The sequence below is a fragment of the Polypterus senegalus genome, chromosome 12, assembly GCF_016835505.1.
Source record: "Polypterus senegalus isolate Bchr_013 chromosome 12, ASM1683550v1, whole genome shotgun sequence".
Classification (NCBI taxonomy): domain Eukaryota; kingdom Metazoa; phylum Chordata; class Cladistia; order Polypteriformes; family Polypteridae; genus Polypterus; species Polypterus senegalus.
The window spans coordinates 112,806,558-112,828,933 of record NC_053165.1 but is presented as its reverse complement, the minus strand read 5'-3'; the positions used below and the strand labels follow the sequence as shown (position 1 = coordinate 112,828,933).

Sequence of the window (22,376 nt, the reverse complement as noted above, 5' to 3'; positions counted from 1 at the left end):
ACAGGAACTACTCGACTGAGATGACACTACTAATTATGGTTGACCAGCCACAACCTGCTAGAGTTACCAGCATGTCACTGGTCCTGATCCCGCTGGATATCTCTTCTGCCTTTGACACAGTCAATCACAATGTCCTTCTTGCCACCCTCTCTGACACTGGTATTACTGGAAATGTTCTCAGATGGTTTGAGTCCTATATCTCAGGCAGATCTTACAGTGTGTCCTGGCGAGGGGAGTTATCAAAGGTACACCAGACATGCACAGGTGTACCTCAAGGATTGGTGCTGGGTCCTCTACTTTTTTGTCTCTGTACCCCACCTCGCTGGACTCCATCATCCAATCCCATTGGTTCTCTTATCAGAGCTATGCTGATGATTCACAGCTATACTTGTCATTCCCTCTGGTGGTCAATATGGTATCGGCTAGAGTCTCTGCATGTCTTACTGATTTCTCAACCCGGATGAAGGACCACCATCTACAGCTCAACCTGGCAAAACCAAGCTTCTTGTGGCCCCAGCCAGCCTGTTCAACTTCCCATCTCTGTACAACTTGGCTCAGTGTCGCTAACACCTGCCAAGTCTGTATGTAACCTTGGAGTGGTGATTGATAAGCAGCTATCTTTTTCTGACCACAATTCTACTGTTTCTCATTCATGCAGGTTCATGCTGTACAGCATTCGCAAGATTAGATCTTTTCTGACAGAGTATGCAGCACAACTTCTTGTCCAGGCTCTGGCCTTATCATGTATGGACTACTTCAACTTGCCTCAGGCAGGAGTACCTGCATGGGCTATCAAGCCACTGCAGATGATCCAGAATGCAGCAGCCTGTTTCGTATTAAACCCAGCCGAGACAGGCACATGTCACTTCCCTCTTCATGTTGCTACATTGGCTCCCTGTAACAGTACGCATTAAGTTCAAATCCCTGATGCTTGCCTACAGAGTAGTCAGTAGGTCAGCATCTGTGTATAAGCAGATACTGGTGAGGTTCTCTACTCCTTCTTGCCCACTCAGGTCTACCAGTAAACATCCTCTGGTGAGGCCACATATGCATCGTAGCAAGTCTTAATTCAAACTCTTTTTCTGTGTAGTTCCCAGTTAGCAGAACAGGCTACCCACCTCCATCAATACTCCTAACTCCCTCAATGTATTAAAGGAACAACTGAAGACCCTTCTGTTCTGTGAATATTTGTCAAATTGATTGAAGGAGATAAAAAACTATGCTCTGTGATCTTTTATATTGTTGGTTACTGTCTAAGTGTAATTGCTTTATCTATTATAATCTATGATTTGTTAGCACATCTTTCACTTGCGGTAATCAACTTCTGTTACCTGTACTATTACACTAACTGAACAAACAGGCCCTAGCCTAATGTTACTACAAAGTACATTATGTTTACCCATGTTGTAAGTTGTTTCGTATAAAAGTGTCTACCAGGCAAATAAATGTAAAAATAGTTTTCTGTTGTTTATCCATTGTTGTGCTATTTTTTTATAATTATGCAAATCAAACGTGAACATATTTAAAACGCCAAATTTGTGCCTTGTGTTAATGACTTTATTGAAGTTGCATCCGACAGATGGTGTTCAAAGCCCTGGAATAGGTTCATTTAAACTGAGTCTTCCCCAAAATCCTTCATGGCAGAAATAAAATGAAATACAAGCTTACAATTGCAGATGCAAAAGTACTTCATTGAGCATTGAAATTCTCAGGGCATGGTAGAGGCTATTTTATATCTTTGCACAGTTCTTTGCTTTGAAAAGTCCTACTAGTCTGATGATTACAGATTTTGAAAAAAAATGATTTTTAATTGAAACTGAAACTAGAATATTATCATCCATTTCTTTCTAGCCATAAGAAAACAGGCAGCTATATTTGACCTCCTTGTAACTGCTAAACATCTCCCTAATGTCTCTCTCTCACTTTCACTTTTATGTTTATTTACATTCAAGGCATTTGCTAAAATAGTGTCTTGTTTTAATTATTAAGCTAATTTTTGCAAAAGAGAAATTGTACATATTATGTACATGCATACATATGTACAATAGACCCTCATCTTGCAAGAAGGATATGTTCCTTGCCTCTGCTTATATTATAACATTTGATATAGTGAAATACAGTATCTGTAGACTACCCCTTAAATTACACCTAAAGTTCACTGCACTTGGTTTAACTACATATATTAATATGTATAGTATCTGTATATATCGATAGAGAAAAATACATAAGAAAAACCGTTTTAATTTCAATATACCAGTGTACAGTAATATTATTTTGCAGGTGCCTTAGGCTGTATGCACAAGTCTACAGCAGATGTAGACACAGCACTTTGTTAGGGTCCAGTATAGCCAGCTCTGTTTTACAAAAGTCTCAACACATGACAAAATACGTTGCAAGTTTCACTGAAAAATTTCATTGCAAAAGCTTTTTTCACTTCTTCTTGCACCTTCATAGGTTAGGAAAGAGTGTTAGTGTGGGAGGTAAGCGTCACATGTTTTCTACACAAGAATGGATGAGACAAAGCATATGTACAGGAGATAATAACTAAATTATACAAAATATTCAGGGAGTTTAAATGGGAGGTGTATTACATAAAAAAAGATTTTAACCTAAATATATTTAACAGCAAAAAACAAAAACAAAATTCAGTAGGCATTAAAATTTTCCAAGGCATATTAAAAATTTTACAGATTGCCATTATAAAGGACATCTGAAGAAGAAAAATTTCAAATCAGTCTTTGGTTTATAAAAGTGCAGATTAACAAATTTTACTAAGATGCATCTGCGGTGGGCTGGTGCCCTGCCCGGGATTTGTTCCTGCCTTAATCCCTGTGCTGGCTGGGATTGTCTCTGGCAGACCCCCATGACCCAGTGTTAGGATATAGCGTGTTGGAAAATTACTAATTGACTGACTAAGATGCATGGAAAAATGCAAATAGAAACTTACCTTTATGTTACTTCTTCGTTTCTGTTTGTTTTCAGATTTCTTTTCAGGAAAATGCAATGAAAAAGAATTGTGAGTTTATAAGAAGCAACATTAAGGTGTTAAAAAACAAGAACAGGGATTAAAAATGTATAAATCAAATGTATTATTTTGAAAGAGGGGAGGGCATTGCATCATTTAGTTCCAAGAAGCAGGAAGAAAGATATTAAAGTAAAAAAACAAATAAGCAAGTAAGTAAGTAAGCAAGTAAGTAAGTACAGTGCTATGTAAAAGACTTGGCACCCTGGTAAAAAACACTGTATGAATTTATAACTTGTTGAGCTTTGAGGCAGCAACTTCATTTTAATATATTTTATACCTTATGGAAACAGCAACATTTCAGTAATGAAATATTTTTATTGTACCAACAGAACCAAATTAATACGCATTTAAACAAAAATAGGCAGGTGCATAAATTTGGGTGCCTCAATGAAATAATCCCTTCAATATTTAGTAGAGCCTCTTTTTGCTGAAATAACAGTCTGTAGACGCCTCCTATAGCCACTGACAAGTCCCTGAATTGTCGCTGGTTATTTTTAGGACCGTTTTTTCATACAAATGCCAGTTCAGTCAGGTTTGATGGCCTGCGAGTGTGGACATCCTGCTCCAAATCAATCAAAAACATTTTCAATGATGTTCAGGTTTGGGGACTGGGATGGCTATTCTAGAGAATTGTACTTGTGCTTCTGCATTAATTCCTTGGTAGAATTTGAACAGTACTTTGGATCATTGTTGTGCTGAAACATCCAACCCCGGCAAAACTTCCAACTTTGTGAGTGATTTTTGAACATTATTGTCAAGAATCTGCCGATACTGGGAGGAATTCATGAGGCCCTCAACTTTAACAAGGTTTCCAGTACCTGTGCTAGCCACATAGCCCCATAACATGATGGACCCTCCAGCAAATTTTACAGTAGGCAGCAATTTCTTCTCCTGGAATGCTGTGTGTTTATTTTGTCATGCATAGTGTGCCTCTGGTTGTGACCAAATAACTCTACCTTAGTCTGATTTGTCCACAGTTTTTTTTCTAAAATGTTTCTGGATTATATAGATACACTTTTGCATACCTCATGCAACTTTTCTTGTGGTGAATACTCAGAAAATGCTTTTTGCGTATCAGCCTTCCACTGAGCGGTTCCCGGTGCAAAGTGCACTGGACTGTGGAACGATGTAGAATGACACTATCAGCCAGATGTTCTTGTAGCTCTCTGGAGGTGGTCTGTGGTTTGTCTGTGACCATGTTAACCAGCCTTCAGCTGTGCCCTTCATACTGTATATTTATCTTGGCCTACCACATCTTCCCTTCAGAAAGACTGTTCCTGTGGCCTTCCATTTTATAACTACATTTCTGACTGTGGAGACAGACAGTCCAAATCTTTGTGATAAATTCTTGTACCCTTCTCCTAATTCATAACGATAAATTATCTTCATTTTTAGGTCATTAGAGAGTTCTTTCGAGATTTCCATGTTGCCACTCTCTAAGAGAGAACCAAGGACAAATGCAACTAGCAATTACTTATGTTAAATAACCTTTGTTATGATTGGTTGCATGTGTCTTTGTAGCTTAAGGTCTAATGAGCTAATCAAAGCAATTTTGTGCTGCAACCTGTCAGCATTAAATTACTTCAAATTAATGCAATTAAATAGGTGCCCAAACTTTTGCTCATCCCATTTTTACATTGTATTTTATTCAAACAACTCAATAAAGCTACACTGAGTATTTTAGTCTGAAAAACATCTCCTTGACTACATTTCTCTAGTAAAAAAATGGCATATTGCTGTGATCTCTTATGAAGACAGAACAAATTATCATTCAGTCTCAGAGGGGTGCCTAAACTTTTACATAGCACTATAAGTAAGTAAGTAAATAAATAAATAAATAAAACCCTTACCAGCAAGTCCTTGTTTTCAGTATTTTTCAAAGATAAAGCTAACTCTAGAACTATTACTCCCATATCATCTTCCAGGCTGTTTGGGTCATTTAGAGGTAGTACCATTTCCACGGACCTTAAAAAAAAAACACTTAAAGGATAAGTGAGGTGTTTTCAAGTCAAAGTTATTCCTTCAGAAATATGGTATATGTATTTGTCAAGTGAAATAGTACTCTAAAGTTAATCTTGTTGCATGAATTGTAAACTACATAGCCAGTCTTAAAATTTTACAATGAATAATTACCAAACACACTCTTAAAGGGCAACCTATAAAAGCTGATGATACAAAAAATAAACAGTGTGTATATGTGTAAATATAATATGTAATATACTGTATATTGTATGAAAAGCCGTTATATAGCGCCCGACCCGACACAGATTCATACGGGAGACACGGGTAAAATAAAATAAGATTTATTTTTCTTCAGATTGAGGGCACGTCTTCCCCGTAATCCCTCCAGCCACAACACAGTCCACAAGTACACCAAGCACTAAGCACTTTTTCTTCCTCCACCACTCCTCCTCAGCAAGCTTTGTCCTCCACCTCCCGACTCTGGCCTCTGAGTGGTGGTTGCTGGCTACCTTTTATTGGGTACCCGGAACTGCTCCAGGTGGTTGATGGCTGACATCTGGCTGCACTTCCGGGTAAGGCAAAACCAATGCCAAAAAGGCGCCAGCCACTCATGTTGCAGCACCCCCTGGCGCATTCTGTGGAACCCCACAGGGCTGCACAGAACTCTAATCCCCATGAAGCCATGGGGGAGTCCGAGGCACTGGTGCAACCTAGGGAGGCTGACATCTAGCGTCCCACCCTTGTCCCCCTGGCAGACGTGGCGAAGGGGCGTCCTGGCTAGGCATGGGCCCCGGCCATCCATCACAATGTATATTGCTCAAAAAAATTAAAGGAACACTTTTTAATTGGAGCATAGCATCAGGTCAATGAAACTTCTGGGATATTGATCTGGTCAGTTAAGTGTCAGTTAGTTTCAGCTGCTTTGGTATTAATGAAATTAACAGGTGCACTAGAGGGGCAACAATAAGACGACCCCCAAAACAGAAATGGTTTAACAGGTTTTTTCACTATATTATTATATACCCACACACACACATATATACTGTATATATAATACTGTAAGTATAGCCATATAAGGTTACTAAAAGGTGATCAGAGCTCTTCCACCACCATCATGACTGAGGTACACATGCAAGGTAAAAGAGGTTAAGATGCCAACCAGCATGGCAATAAAAGAGCTGCTTAGATAACTGAACATCTAACCATACCAGGTTATATGCTGTGAATTGCCATATCTTAATGTGCTTGTGCTTTGGCATATAAGGTTATTAATATTAATGTTTCAAATGTTAATATATTAAACTGAGTTAAAAGCCTGCTTCCCTGGCTTGAATTTCTACTTTATCTACTGCTGATGACTAACTGCATTAGTTATGTCAGCAGGTGAGGAGGAGCCTCGAACAGAATTGTAGAAGTTGTAGTAGCATGATACAAAATAAAGTGTGAGTTGTATAGAATTGATAAAATAGCATGATATAGAGTCAAGTGTGGGCTATACACTCCAAGTGCTGTCTAAAGTTGGAGAAATAGAAAATTACAAATTTAATTTACATCATGGGTCTACATTAAAAAAAAAAAATCATTGTAGGTAAGAGAAGAAGTATTCAAAAAGCCTTTCTGCAATCAAACAGTGACTTACTCAAATCTACATAAAATTCATTAAAGCCGTTTCTAAATAAGGGGAAGGTTAACAGGAAACAGACAACACTACTTAACATACAGTAACTGATGAAAGGCACACTTAATCAACCACTGATAGGGTTACATTTACAAGATCTTAAAATATGTTAATGGTCTGAAATCCATGGAAACAAACTATACATACATTTGAAAGGAAGTACTAAGCAAATGTTTAAACTGCACAAACCTCATATTGCAAATTCCTCAGAGTACATCCTAAAAACGATTGACTCATATAAAAATAAATTTGAGGTACATTTTTAGTGGTAGTAGTATTGTCAAACATAGAGTAATGTGAAATTCTTCCTTGTGTGTCAAACTAACAAATGTACAGAGTATACTGAAATTCTTACATATCCAACCAACATGTAACACATTGCCACTCTATGTCACATAGATAAAAATAAATTATTAAAATTCTGGTAGTCCCCAGGTTATGGACATCCAACCTACGACTTACGAACGAGGCCACAGATGCGACACATGCGCCTCAGTAACTGCTGCTCTGTTATCTTCGGCCTGGGGATGGTGCAAGCGGTGTTTAGAGGGGGGGCGATTTCGCTGCTCGCACAGTGTGGTGTCCCTTGGGCGGCTTCCAGTGGCAAGCGGTGACCCGTGGTCCATAGTCACCGAGGCCACAGCTATCGTACGTGTACAGGATGATGATTTGCTGCCCGCCCGCTACGCCGTCGCAGCTACAGCTCCTGACTGGACGGAGGCTGGATGGAGTGGGGGGGGGAGGGCGTTTTAACTGCCCGCCCAGCACATACGGCTGATAATGCTGCAAGCAGTGACCCGGTTGTGGCTGAACTGAGGCCATTGAGGGTGAATGGGGCCGTGGAAGTAGCATTGTAGTGTGCCTCAGATGGCTGCCTGTTGAATTGGGGTTGGGCGATTCACTACTCGCATTTGGCCGCACCGTGTTCGTTCTCGGTGGGCAGACGCTGCAGGCACCCTACTGTAGTGGAGGTGACTGTGTGGTGGGCAAGTGATGAACCGCCCCTCGCCGCCCCAAGTCATTCTCAATAGCAAGCCTGCTTGTATTGTTACACACATAGCAGGAAGTTTTCTCTTGTCAGTACATCAAACGTGTTGACAGGTGCCCTCCTGCTGTGATAGCGTGGACAGTGCTGTGCAGAAGAGCTCATCTTAACCTTTTGCCGTCACCCTTCAAGAATGTATGTGAAACACAAATCTGATGCAGGTGCTGGTGATACAGTAAAGGAGAGAAAAACCATCACCATTGAAAATAAAATAGAAATAATAAAAAGGTCAGAGAGAGGTGAAACTCCATCTTTCATTGGCAGAGCACTTGGTTACAGTTGGTCAACAATAGCATTTATTAAAATAATGTACCTGTTTCGACTTACATACAAATTCAACTTAAGTACAAACCTACAGTCCCTATCTCGTACGTAACCAGGGGACTGCCTATACTTAACTATTTGGTACTTAAAGTTAAAATAAAAATTATTGCCAGAACCAGATACAGCAAGTGCCTTATGAGTTTGATCATTACAAAGGCAGCTATATAAAATGTACCAATTGACAAAATTAATAAAAAGTCTAACAAACACTGGGCTAACGTCTTCAATATGTTATTACTAATGACTACAGCCCACTTGTTCTCTGTGATCACTTTGAAGTCAACTACAAAAGTCTAAGATCTGAAATGATGTTCTGCACCAGATGGCAATTAATATCATAAGCTCCTGCATATCTGATGCAAACAGCGGTCTGTGTTTATAATTTTACTCACTGCATATCCTTACTAAATTTATTAAAATTAATGTCTGTATCATATTTAAAAATAAATATAAATATGGATGACTCCTTTTTAAAATAAAAAAACTATTTGGCATTGTATTATTTAAGGGAAAAATTCAATTTTCTAGCATGACAGAGCCATACTAATGTAGCCCCGTTGCTAGCTGTAGCACATTATTTAACCGCACTAATGTAATTTGGATGGTCTTGCTCAATTTCAACTCCAAACTTTCACTCTCAAAAAAAAAACACAGAGAAACTCACTTGCTCAGCTCCAGGTTATTTAAATCAACATGTGTCGCTCCCATGAAGTCATCTGTGGTTAAGTCTCGATCATATACCTTAAGGAAAGAAAAGAATGGAGTCCCCATATTAAAGTATATGCTTATTAATAACCATGTCTGAATATAACCTCTGGTTAAGGAGAATTTTTTTGTTTGGGTCTCAATGGGGTTTCAAAATACACTAAATGAGGTTAGAATATACTCAGTTTTACCTTAATTAAAAGCTTCTGCTCCAGATTCCTAACTGGTACAGAAAATGATTCATCCCACACTGGGTTCAGGTTTTTGTAAATTACTTTACTTTTATAAAGGGTTTTTGAGTCGAGTTTAAACTTGACATATGGATCACTGGTACCTTGAAGTAGAAACAGACAAAAACAGAATAAGACCTACTGTATACAGTATATAAAGGTGTTAAAAAACAAATGTTTATACATATTAGTTAAAATTACAAATATTAACATGCCACCTGTAGACATGTTTAGAATTCAAGAAAGACTTACAAATTTACCATTTTTTATAAATGTGAGACCTTTTGAGTGCATTTATTAAAATTTAGCTTTATTTATTTAAGGCAATATTATGCAATATTAGTACAAACAGATTTTCTGTCAAACTTTTGTAGAAAACAGCTTGAAGAAAAAATATACTTTTTAAACATAATTCATTAACCATACTGTAGCCCAGATGAAAATGTCTTCATAAAAATCTGTAAACTTTTTTGTATACAGTTATACAAAGTTTACAAATTGGGTTAGACAAGTTTCTCGAGTATCCGCTAGATTGAATTAGTGCAGAACTCTATAATCATAAAGAGTAAGGAAGTGAGAGTAAAAACCCAACTCATAATAAAGATATAAGTACATAAAGCAAAATTAAGGCAAGAGGAAAACAATGACAAAAGCTAGGAAAAATGCTAAAAAAAAAACAAAAAAAAAACTGAAATCCTAATACCCTGGCATCTCTGTTTAAAGTGCACCTATTAACAATTTACTATAAAGTAGCAGTAAAGGTGGGAAAAAAACAAACAAACGAGTAATCAATATCTGGTAACCAGTCTTTGTCTTTAAAATTGCATCAGTTCTTTAGTTCTTTTAATTGTCATGCAATTTTAGAACAAAATTGGCAGGTAATTTGTTCTAAACATCTAAGAGAACTTGCCACAGTTCTGCAGATTTTTGCTGTCTCACTTGCTTCAGAGAGAGAGCGAGAGAGAGGAAAGACAGGTTGGGAGCATGCATTGATACAGCATGTTGCACACACCACATGACAAATGACCTCAGTATACCAAATTAGGACCCAAGTGCAGCCATTCGAATGGAATGGGTGGAACAGTGAGATTTTTTTTTTTTTTTTTAAAATAGTGGCTGGAGTGCTAATATTGCCACCAACCCCTGAATTTTCTCTTGCAAGTTGAAGGACCTGCTTTCAGGGCTGGATGCAGGTTAGCGACATAGCCAGGATGGAACAACAGCAAGTTAAGTGCTTTGCTCAAGGGCTCAACAGAGTGGAATCACTTCTGGCATTTACAGGATTCCAACCGCCAAACTTCAGAATGCCGGCACAGATCCCTAGTCTCAGGGTCACCACACTGTCTACACTTGCACTTCAGATAATTCCAGACAGCCTTGATGATGCTGAGGTCAGGGCTCTGTGGAAGCCATACCATCTGTTGCAGAACTCTTCTTTTCAATCTCAGGAAAATAGTTATAACTTTGGCTGTATGTTTGGGAACACTGTCATGCTGCCGAATGAAGTAGGACCGATCACAGGGCTCCCTGATGGTAATGTTTGGTGGATGAGAATCTGCTGGTACCTCTCAGCATTGAGAATTCCATTAATTCTAACCAGATTACCAACTCCATTTGTTGAAATACAGACTCAATCTGTGGGGACCCACTAATGCACAGAAACTCATTCATGTGGCACTTGCTGCCATTGCTCTGCACCATGGTTCCTGTGTTTTTGTATACAGGCAAATATCTTTGCTTCTATTTGTTTTTTACTTTGGAGAAAGGGCCTTTTGCCAATAGCTTTTGCTTGAAAACGATTTCTGACAAGACTTTTCTGAACTGTAGAGTATATTTGGGTTCCAATAATTTCTGTGAGGTTGGATTTGATAGCAGTGCCTGAGTTGTTTCAAAGGGACATTTGTTTCATATATTCCTAATCTAGCGAACAGATTCTTGTGCATCTTCAGACGAATTGATGATTTGAAGGCTAAACTGCCCCATCTTCCATAACCTCATCTTTTAAGTTCTTTGTCCATTGCTTAGTTTTACATTTTTACACCAACTTCTGCTTCAGTTAATTAGTATGGTCCAAACAACTCATTGATCATTATCGCAATTATCTTTGTTTAATGATGCACCAAGCTAGATATCTGAAGTTTTCTTTTTTTTTTTCTTTTTTACTAAAAGAAAGTCTGACAGACTTTTGCACGGTACTGAATATATGTTGCATTTATGGCAAGTGAAATGAATTCTCTCTATCAAAGGATACAAGTTTATCTTGTCCAATAAATTCCATTGTCCTTTCTTAGGAAAGCACTAGAATATGTTAAGCACTGCAGTTGGAAAAAAAAAAAAATCCCATCCCAGGCTTATCTTCTGCTTGCCTGGCAAGCACATATTCACCAGGGAGTCCTTCTTCCCCTACTTTGGCCAAGTGGATTGGCTGCTGAGACTAGTAATGCTTAATTTATACTAATAGATAAACAAAGAAAATCAAAATGCAAGGAATTCTAAATCTGGTCATAAAGATTATGGGGACCAGCTGCCCATCTTTCAGCAACACCACACATCTCCACATACAACAGCAAAGGAAAAGCAATCAAGGCAAAGCCCAGTCCTTTTAAAGAGTGGTTTGATGGGAAATACAGTACTTCGTACGTAGAAAATATTCTAGTCAAGAATGTAAATAGTCATTTTTAAAGTTAACATAGTGAAAGGTTGAAAAAGACAGCATTTTGTCAAACTGCATGGCATCAGAGATTGTCATTTGGCATCACATTAATTATTAGGCAAATAACTCTGACACCCTTAATGTATGCACATATCACATGGTGGTGCCAGAAAAAGTAACATCTCAACTCTGGTATGGGAATCAAGAGAGGGGGAGGAGTTGATTGCAAGGTTTCTTTCAAAGAAAAATTGCAAAAACAGCCAATTGCTGATGCGTGAATGAGACACACTCAGTTTATGCAAATTAGCAGGCAAATTCCCTTGGTATTCATTTTGAAAGCAGATGCTGCTGAGACACCTCTATTCTAATTCTGATAAAAAGAATGAAAATACTTTTATGATAAATTTAGTACCAATAAACTGCAATACTTTGAGAAAACAGGTCATAGCATATGCTTTATTTCAGTGCATTGTCAATTTTAAAACTAATTATCTAAAACTTCAAATATTTTACCTTCTCTCTAAGCTGAAGTGAACAAACTACCATAATAATGATGCATGGGAAAAAATAAGACACAATAAAAGAGGATCACAAAAAAAAAGCAAAAAAAAAAAAACTCAGAAATGAAGGATAGTGCTACAGTAAAGAAAGGGCTCCTAGGCAGCACCTATACTAATAAGGTTTTTTTATTTGTCAACTAATAAAAATACCTAAGTGGACTCTTACAGAAACAACTTTTTACAAATAGTACTGCTTATTTGGTTACTAATTTCATCCATGACAATTCACAACATATACAATAAAAAGGTCTATTGATATTTTTAATATTAAAGCCCAGGCAGTTTAGGTGACTAACAAGGTAGTCTCACACAATGAGATGTGAAGTGAACCAGCAACCTTGTGACTTTAGTGCCTCATCAATTGCACCATACTATGTACACATACATACATATGTACAGACACCATTATACACATACATATGCAAAGTGAAGAGATGTTGTGATGGCAAGGGGATCATGGGCAACATCAAACTGGCAAAGGGTTGAGGAAGTTTTACAGGAAATCTCTAGCACAGAGACAGAGAGAAATCCAATAAAACATGGAATGAACAACTAGATATAGAGGCTATGTATGTGCAATGTGCCATGTATGTATAGTGGGTGCCTTTAAATACCAACAAACAATGGGAAAGAGGGAGGTGTAACAATCAGAAACACAATTCCCAAGGATGCTTAGGGGAAGCAGTTGTCAAGAATGTTCAGTCATTTATTTAGCGTTGGAGAGGTAGGCTAGACAGAGGGGACAAAACATTACAAGGATTTTTATTCGACAGCACTTGGTCAATAACTGGGAAAGCTGGGGCCAGGTTGCCTGTTTGGACAGTTTGCGTAGTGAAGCCTGGCAAGAACTCAATACTTACCCACCTGTTCACTTGGGAGTTACACATGGTTGTTAATTTTAAGTGAGTGGACGTCTGATCGACTGCTTATGAGACCCAGTCCTTAAAGAGCAACTAAAGGCCCAGTGATGCAGGGGCATAAGAGATGTTCATGGAGATTTCTAGTCTAATGACTCTGTAGTAAATTATTGGCAGATACAAACACTGGAAGTGGTTTTGGGCTTGGCCAGAAAACATGCCACTAAGTCTAGAGCAGGGATGACAGTTATTTTTAACAATGTTTTATTTTATTGATAGATATTAAAGAAAATACAATTAAAGACAGCACATACAAATAAAATAATAAACCTGAGTTTTGCAAATAATAAAAGGCATACAGGTTATCATGTACTTCAGTATTGAATTGTTGCATATGTCCTCTTTTCTGAACTGTTCTGGAAGTGTTTCACTGCATTATGGTAAATGAGCTTCAGTTTTTGCTTAATGAGATAAATGCAAAGAGTTCTTGCTGCCATTGTTGCAACTGGCCAGCCTATCAGCTTTGTTGAAGTGGGATGTACTTAGCATGTTGGTTTCCTCATCACTACAGCACTGGGCTCAAGGCTAGCATCCTCTTCGTCCATCTCGATTTATAGCAAGACATATCATGTCACTCTTTTTAGCTTGAATGAATAATTAGGAGGTTGGCGTTTAAGAGATATATAATGTGCACTGTGCCATAGTAAACCTTAACAGGAGTATTATAATAGATCGAATATTTTGAATAAGTACACATTCAAATGGATTATCAAACCAATGTAGAAGACACATACAAGTCAAGAGATACATTTTGAAAATTTATTTGGACATGCAAGAATTTTTACATAGAAAGAAGGCAAAAACTACAGAAAGAGCAGCACAGGAGGGCAGGGGAAAGACTGAGCCATGGAAGAAAAACTTTATTGAATTGGCCTATTTTCATTTCCAGGACTGAATTGATATAAACAGAGGTAGAGGTAAAGTGCAGCAATGCGCTATTAGTGCATGCTCCCAACCTAAAAAAGAACAATTCAGGCTATACTCTGGTACATGCCAGTTCTGTTGTCACTGCTTTATTTCACTGTGGCTTCTTTCCACAGTGTAGAGGTCAACAAATAATCAGAAATTATACATCAGATTAGAACAATAGGAACTATGGCAAGTCACAAAGGTGGAAAAAATCAAACTAAGAAAACAAAGATGCAAAACACAAATTTGCCTGTAAGGTAAATTAACTACAACCTTTCTTGCATTTATAATAGTAAAATGTAATATTACCACAGTATTACAAAAGAAACAAATCATTGACCACTGTCTGGTGGCTTTTTTGCCAAGGTCAATAAATTAAAGTCACTTAAATATTTATTCTGAGTAACAGTCATATGCATTGTGTCAACTGCTTAGATGTTACGACTAATTCCAAACACGCCAGACTGTTAAGCGACAAGCAAAGACTTTTCTTCACTCCACAATCACTATTTGTGAGGCCTTGTATTTCCATACATTAGGTTAGGTTAAGTTGACTAAGTATGAGAAATCTTTGCTCTTATTCTGGCTGCAACTTAGTAGGACACAGCAAGTAGCTGGAGTCTTTCATTATGATGATTTTCAGGCACGATCACATATAATGAACAAAGAGCCTATTGCAAAAGTCCTATCTGCAGCTCAAACAACTCTGTCCCCTGTGGACGAATTTTGTTGAGCTATGTCATACTCTTCAAAGAAATTGTCAAGACAGTTCCATTTTCATTAAGATACCTCAAACAGATCATGCTGTACGAAGTTTTAAAATTTCCTAATGAAAAGCATTGGGGAGTTTGTGAACTCTGTACGACTTCAACTAAGAATAAGTTTACTTTTTCAATTTTACCTAGTGGTTGTTTGAACTTGTAAATTTTCATCTTTTTCTCGTCAGACAGCCACTCACATTCCATATGCAAATGACTCAGATGCATTGCAGTATTCACACTTGTGAACAGATCACGTAGCAGTGCCCTTCTGTTGATGCTTCAGGGAAGTTAACACTAGAATCTCTGAAGCCTACAAAAAAACTCATAATCCTGGCCCACCTTAAATTCTTTCAAACCTCTCCAACAGCATCTTTTGTTTTGTAAATGTGTCAATCAGCACAAGCAGCCTGTTATCCCAACCCCCCACCACTGCAGAAAGGGCAAAAAGGTCTCCCAGCTCAGGTCTTGTTCAACTGAGAGTGAGGTGCCTGGAGTTGTATAGGGTAAATAATATATTGTTATTTGGAAAACACACATTTCATGTGTGTTCCATGTCTACAATGATCCATGTAAATTTAGGGTGACAAGAAATGAGAGAAATGCAAGAAATATCCATCCATCCAACCCGCTATATCCTAACTACAGGGTCATGGGGGTCTGCTGTAGCCAATCCCAGCCAACACAGGGCGCAAGGCAGGAAACAAACCCCAGGCAGGGAGCCAGCCCAGCAAGAAATATTGAACACATAACTAAAAAAGAAACATTTTTCATATTTTAGTAATAACTGACAAAATGTAGACATGAAGTGTATAATGTGTGAAGACTGAAGTCTAAATGTCAAATAAACACTTTCACAAAAGGTACACATATAACAAAATAGGTGCACTTTTATTCAAGAATATAACTGAAGAAAAAGATCTTGGGTTAGGGTACGATGCTGACACAACTGCTTGGATGGTGCAACAGTAAGAACTGCTCACTTATAACCAAGAGGTCACAGGATCGAATCTGGGCACTCTCCAGAATTACCATTTTGAGTAGTGAGCTGCTCTTATTGTTACTATTGTACAATGAAAACATACATTTGATTTGAACCTGTAACAGCTGGAGTAAATTTATGGTACTTCTAAAGGTTAGTGTTTTTTATATTCTTTTTTAATTCAGTTTTATTTTCTCGTCTCTAGTCATGTTTACGCTCACCCAGAACTGACACTGCTGTTTTCAAATTAAGACATGCTATAACTGAGGTGAATTCAGATGAGGATGAGGGTTCTACATCACAGAAAGAGAACAGAACCCCTCCCAGCAATACACATCCACTAATACGTAAGAACAACATAGCTGCACCAGGCATAAAGGCGAAAGATGGCATAATTTTGATACAGCATGAGGTCAGGAGTCATCCTGCTAGTCAGTCTGTCCCACACAAAAAAGCAGGGCTTACAGAGTTTGCCATAGTATCGTGCAAAGTTCTGTTTGTGATTTGGTTTTGAGATGGTCTATGTTACTTGTATAAAAGCCAGATTGAATGTTATTTACCTTGATTTATTTACTTATTTTCCAAAAGCGTAAAGTCACAACTAGACTGCCTGTGTTTAATCGACACGGCTTACTCACAAAGTACATGTGTGCTAAAGTGACTTTAGCTGCATGTAAAAGCTTCTGTTGCACTCTACGCAATTGTGATTGATCTTATTTCTCTCCTCATGGGAGAAAGACTTTCAGAGACTAAGGTCATAAAGCTTATGAAACCGTTTCTGGACAAAGGCAGAGCTGCAACAACAGTTGTGTAGAGTGTGACAGCTAAAGTCACTTCAGTACACATGAATTTTGTGAACATGTCCGTGTCGATCAAACATTTATTTATTACTGTAATAATGAGGTTAAATCTGGATACTTACTGATATGCACAATTCTTTTATACAAGGTGGCACACTGCTTCTATGTATATTTTATGATAATTTTTAAACAAATCATTCTGGGCAATTTGTGTGCCTTTCACAAAAAATGACTTCAAAGAAATCACTAACGAACAACTTACAACAATTAAATATTTATCTATGGTGAAAAATGGCATGGTGGCAATTGTGGTTAAGAATGCTGCCTCATGTATTCATAAGTTTTTAACAGGGTACTCTGAATTTCCTTCTGCATCCCAATGATTTGCTTGTCAGGAGGGTGGTGATACTAGGCTGGGCCTTATTATGGACTCACACCCTGTCCAGGACTATTTTCTGCTTTGTGTCCAACGATGCTGGAATAGCTTGGCTTCTATGACCCTGAAATAGACTAGGCAGAATTAAGAATTTTATGTGCTTCTATCTAAAGTAAAGCAATGAAGCCACTGTTCCATGGAGTCCTCCATGATTTTGGGAAATACTGTACATGGTTTCAATAACATACAGTAATTCTGATATAAAAAGATAAAAGGCAATGAATGATAACATGTGGAGGCTATTATTTGCCTCTCTTCACATAAATATGTCGCAGATGGGTTTCAATTTTTGATTACGAAAAAAAAAATTTAAAAAGGTGAACAGCAGTTACAATTCTAGGAAAACAAACTGTACTATGGTAGATTCACCACATGAGGTCAGACTTTCATCACAACACATAAAAACCTGGGCAGTATATACAGTATTGTCTAAAGCACATCAGTTTATCTGCTTTGGCAGCAACATCAGTAGTGAACAACGTTTGGTAAAAATGCACAAAAAAATGTAGTGTACAGTTCCTTTGTGTACATTTAGTAAAGCTAAAAAAGAAAAACTACTCGCAATAAAGGATGTCTGGAATGGACTGGGTATAATTACTGGACTCAAGCAATCCTGGGCTCAGGTGCTAGAAGCGGATGTAGACAAAGCCAATTTTTTAATAGATATTCCCTTCCACTGACTCCCTATTCCCAATAACCAATCTTTCTACAGCATCCCTACTACATCAATTTCACCTACACAGTCAACTGGAATGGCCAGTAACAAGTTCACCTCTAACCATCAGTGAGGATTGTCCATAACTGAAGACCAAGTAATGAGACATCTGAGGAAGCTACACACAGGAAAAGCTGCGGGACCAGAAGGAGTCAGTCCTCAAGTTCTTAAAATCTGTGCTGGCCAGAGCTGTGGTGTCCTCTGTCACCTGTTTAGTCTGTCCCTAATGCTTCAGAAAGTGCCACTACTGTGGAAAACACCCTGCATTGTTCCTGTTCCGAAGAAGGGAAGCACCTCTTCAACTAATGACTACAGACGAGTGGCACTTACGTCTCACATCACAAAGATCTTTAAGAGACTGGTCCTGGACTATACGAGTCCTCGAGCAGTAGACAACCTGGAAACACTGCAGTTTGCCTATCAGACAAAGACTGGAGTGGAGGATGCAATTATCTATCTGCTCCAAAAGACTTATTCTCACCTGGACAAAGTTGGCAGCAGTGTGAGGATTATGTTTTTTATTATTCTAGTGCCTTCAATACCATCCATCCATCCCTGTTAAGGGATAAACTCAGAGATATGCAGGTGGATGAGCCTATAGTGTCCTGGATAATAGACTATGTGTGGGCAGACCATATGCTCCGAGATGTAATAACTGTGTTTCTGATACAGATGTCAGCAACACAGGAGCACAACAAGGAACAGTCCTGTCTCCTTTTTTGTTTACTCTGTACAACTCAGACTATATATATTACATAAGGTCATGTAATTTGCAGAAACTCTCAGATGATTCTGCACTCAATGTGGTGTACTGATATGACAGAGGGAATGAGACAGAACTCAGGTGAAAAATGTTGTTTCTTGGTGCAAAAGGCATTCTCTGCATCTTAAACAAAAACAGGCAACTGGTTAATGACTTTCGCAACAATGTATGGTCACTATTCAAGGAGTGGATGTAGAGTTGGTCAACTCCTATAAATACTTGGGGGATCACATTAATAACAGGTTGGACTGGTCTCAGAACACATAGGAACTATGTAAGAAAAGGAAGTGCAGGCAGTGCCAATTCTCCATCTGGGGACAAATAAAGTTCTATCCATGCACTTGGGATAGGTTTGTGTAATGGTCTGGCCAAATTCCTCAAGTTTCCTGTGCCAAAATTGAGGTGAAGACAATTTAACTGTTGATGAAATAATACATTAAAAATAAATAAGCACTGTTTAAATTCTTAATTAGAACTGATGATAATATATAAAGACACAACACTTATAGGGGGGTGACTGGATTTTCAAATGTACACCACTTACTAAAGTTTACCAGAAGATGAAAGGTCTTATCAGTAAATTCAGACAGGAAAACAACAAAGAACAAAAAGTACACTATTTCAACACTTATAATACCCTTCCTCAGAAAACCAAGAATCAACTTCAGAGTTGAATGTCTCAATAAAATGGACTACTCCTAACATTGTCAAAGCTCCAGGCTATAATATAGAGGACCGGGTAAGAGCTCAGGCATTAATCAAGTCAAGAAAATTTGTCAGGAGATGAAGTCTCTTGATTTGTAAAGTGCCCAGTTCATCTTGAGGCAACTTGTAAAATTTGTAAATTAAACCGGACAAATACAACTACATCGCATCTGTACACAAACCAGGTTACAGGCCTTTCTATAAAATGAACATCTGGTATTTCAGGCACCTGCCAAATACTGCCTGAAGGTGGATCTAATGAAAATACATAACAATAGTGTATGTTACACTACACATTTCTATAATGTGTATGGTGATGCCATGGTGGTTAGAGATGCTATCTCACACCTCTATGAAACTAGCATCCACCTCCAGCTTGGTCACTGTGTTGATGGTGTTTTTATATTTCCATGGCTGTTTTTACTCCACAGGCCTGAAGAGATTCAGGCTAAGTTAAATGGTAACCATGGGCCCTGAGTCTCTGTGACCATACAGTTACTTTTTAGGTGGCTTAGAAAATGGATGGATAGATACACCATAAATAGCATTATAAATTCAAGTTGCAGTTTTATTATTTATGTATATAGCTTAGCTTGAAGCAAGGTCCATATTAATGCAATTTGCCTTAATGATGGTTCAGTTGGTAAAGATGTCTCACCAAGTTGCATTTGTTTTATTTTATTTTATTTTTATTTGGTGAATACTGTGTAATCCACCTGGGCTTGAAATCTTGAAGTAATAGTATTATTACTGGAAGTTGCACTACTATTTATTTAATTCTTATTATTTATTAGCTTAAATATTATGCAGTTTAATGATGGTGAAGTTGTTTAAAAAGTCACTGTGTCAATGGACAGAGATTGTTAACTTTAACAGAAAGTGTAGTTGGTTTACAAAAAATATTTACTATTTATTACTTTTCTAACACATGTTCAGTGCAATACAACTTTTGACAAGTACCTCTGAATATTTTACTAAATCTAAATGCCTCTTTGGATGGTTGAAAATATGTCAAAATTTTAGCTTAAGTTGTTTGCAAAATTTACTCAATAAAAAGGTTCTATATTTTGACTGCAACTGTCATGCAATGTGATTCCTTCTCTTCTTAGTCACACACCCTTGAAAACTATCACTTTATGGGGCCACGCAAACTTGTATTAATACCTGAGTACACATTAAAATGATTTTTTGAACAATGCTCATGAAAATGGAATAGGTTATTCTTAGCCAGTCTTCTACCAGTAATTGCTGTGGAAAATGTGGTTAAAAATACCGTCGAATACAGTTAAACCAGTATAATTTTGAAAAAATTAAAAAATACCGTAATATAGAATTTTGGTCATACTGCTCAGCACTAGCAGCTTGTGCACGTACAAGAAGTCTCACTTTACCTTGACTGTCTGTGTCTGTGCATGTTTGGTTAAAATCAGTCAAGTGATGGTTAAGGTTTAGAAGGAGTTGGCTCTCATTTTTCATGTACAAGTGGAACATTGGATTGCGAGTAACTTGGTTTGCGAGTGTTTTGCAAGATGATCTATAATCTACACTAATAAAAGGCAAAGCCCTCACTCACTCACTCATCACTAATTCTCCAACTTCCCGTGTAGGTAGAAGGCTGAAATTTGGCAGGCTCATTCCTTACAGCTTACTTACAAAAGTTGGGCAGGTTTCATTTCGAAATTCTACGCCTAATGGTCATAACTGGAAGGTATTTTTCTCCATTAACTGTAATAGAGTTGAGCTGGAAAGGGCGGGGGCGGAGTTTCGTGTGACATCATCACGCCTCCCACGTAATCACATGAACTGACTGTCAACGCAGTGCGTAGAAAACCAGGAAGACCTCCAAAAAGCGCTTAAGAAAACATGCATTATATAATTGAGAAGGCAGCGAAACAATAAGAAGCGAGCGAGTGACATATACTACCATATTCATGAGTGCTGCTACCTCGGAAAGAAAGCAAGGTGTAAACCTAAACTTTAAATTAAGTTCATAGACAAGCTACCGCTGGCGTTTCACATGCCCACAGGTAATGCGGGATACAAGTTTAATGAGAGGGCGCGGGATATAAGCGAGAGTTTTGATCACTTTGTAACTAAGTTAAAATTGTAGGTGAAGGGGTGTGCTTATGCAAATTCCGAGACTGTGTTTGTGGGGATTGACAGTTAAAGGCGGGTGGGGAGTCACGTCATCATCTCCCCTCCCATTCATCTCATTTCGCTCTGAGCTGAGCTCAGCGGCTAACGCCGTCTTCCGAAGCAACCGTCAGACTGCCACCAAATACTCACAGAAAAATCCACAAGTTAATACACACGCTGTCTCTAGAGTTTCTCCACACTGAATCCTCCAGGCACTACTTACAAAAGGTCACATTGACAATCGTGTTACGTTATTTTTAAAATCTTTCCTTTTCTTAGCACAAGCACAGCTGAGAAGCTTGATGCATGTGCTCCATAAGCGTTAAAAATAATGCATTTAATCACACTTTGCATTACAAGCAAAGGGAGCTTTTGTCAATGCATGATTTCCTGGTACACCGATTACATTGATCAAGCGCATCCCGATTCATTTTACCCTCGCACCACCTTAGTTTGAGAAGAAGTATGAAAAAATATGAGGTTAACACAGAAAAACAGATCACCAATTCAAGCTTTATGAATAATCGATTAAGCCATCAATAATTGTTTTGGTAAAGCCATCCTCCTTCCATTTTATAATTTTTCCGCCACTAGCCATGATTAAATGAGCGGTAAAAAGTAACAGCAAAGCGAGGGTGACTTATTTAGGCAGGCATATATATGACAGCAACACTCATGACAATGTCAATCATGTTACGTTATTATTAAAATGTTTCCTTTTCTTTTTCATTACTTCTTTAACACACTACTTCTCCGCTGCGAGGCGGGTATTTTGCTATATATAATATATGAATGACCTCCAAAAGGCTGAGACTTTTGATATCATGAGCGTGTCTGCAAAACTGGGTCTCCTGCCCAGCAAAAGTCGAGCAGCCAGCGTGCATAGCTGTGCCGGCCTTTGAGACGCTGACTGCGCTTCTGCCTTAAGTCAAAGTGAGCACTTTTAATTTTTTTCATCCTCCCCTGCGCTATAGCCCAGACAAGTGCAAACACGGGACCCCTTTTCTACACCACGGCAAAATAATATTAAGGCGATTCACACTTTCTTTTGCACGTATACGATTATGAGGTCC

The 22,376-nt window shown here is 38.1% G+C and overlaps 1 protein-coding gene across 1 annotated transcript in view; it reads right to left on the bottom strand.

The window, feature by feature from the left end:
- mctp2a (multiple C2 domains, transmembrane 2a) overlaps nt 1–22,376 on the bottom strand; it is a 405,706-nt gene that overhangs the window by 201,974 nt on the left and 181,356 nt on the right. The window contains exons 5-8 of the mRNA XM_039773287.1: nt 8,931–9,073; nt 8,699–8,775; nt 4,876–4,990; nt 2,948–2,986 (exon numbers count right to left, since the gene is read on the bottom strand). Coding sequence (XP_039629221.1) covers nt 2,948–2,986; nt 4,876–4,990; nt 8,699–8,775; nt 8,931–9,073 — 374 coding nt within the window. The remainder of the gene's footprint in view (nt 1–2,947; nt 2,987–4,875; nt 4,991–8,698; nt 8,776–8,930; nt 9,074–22,376) is intronic.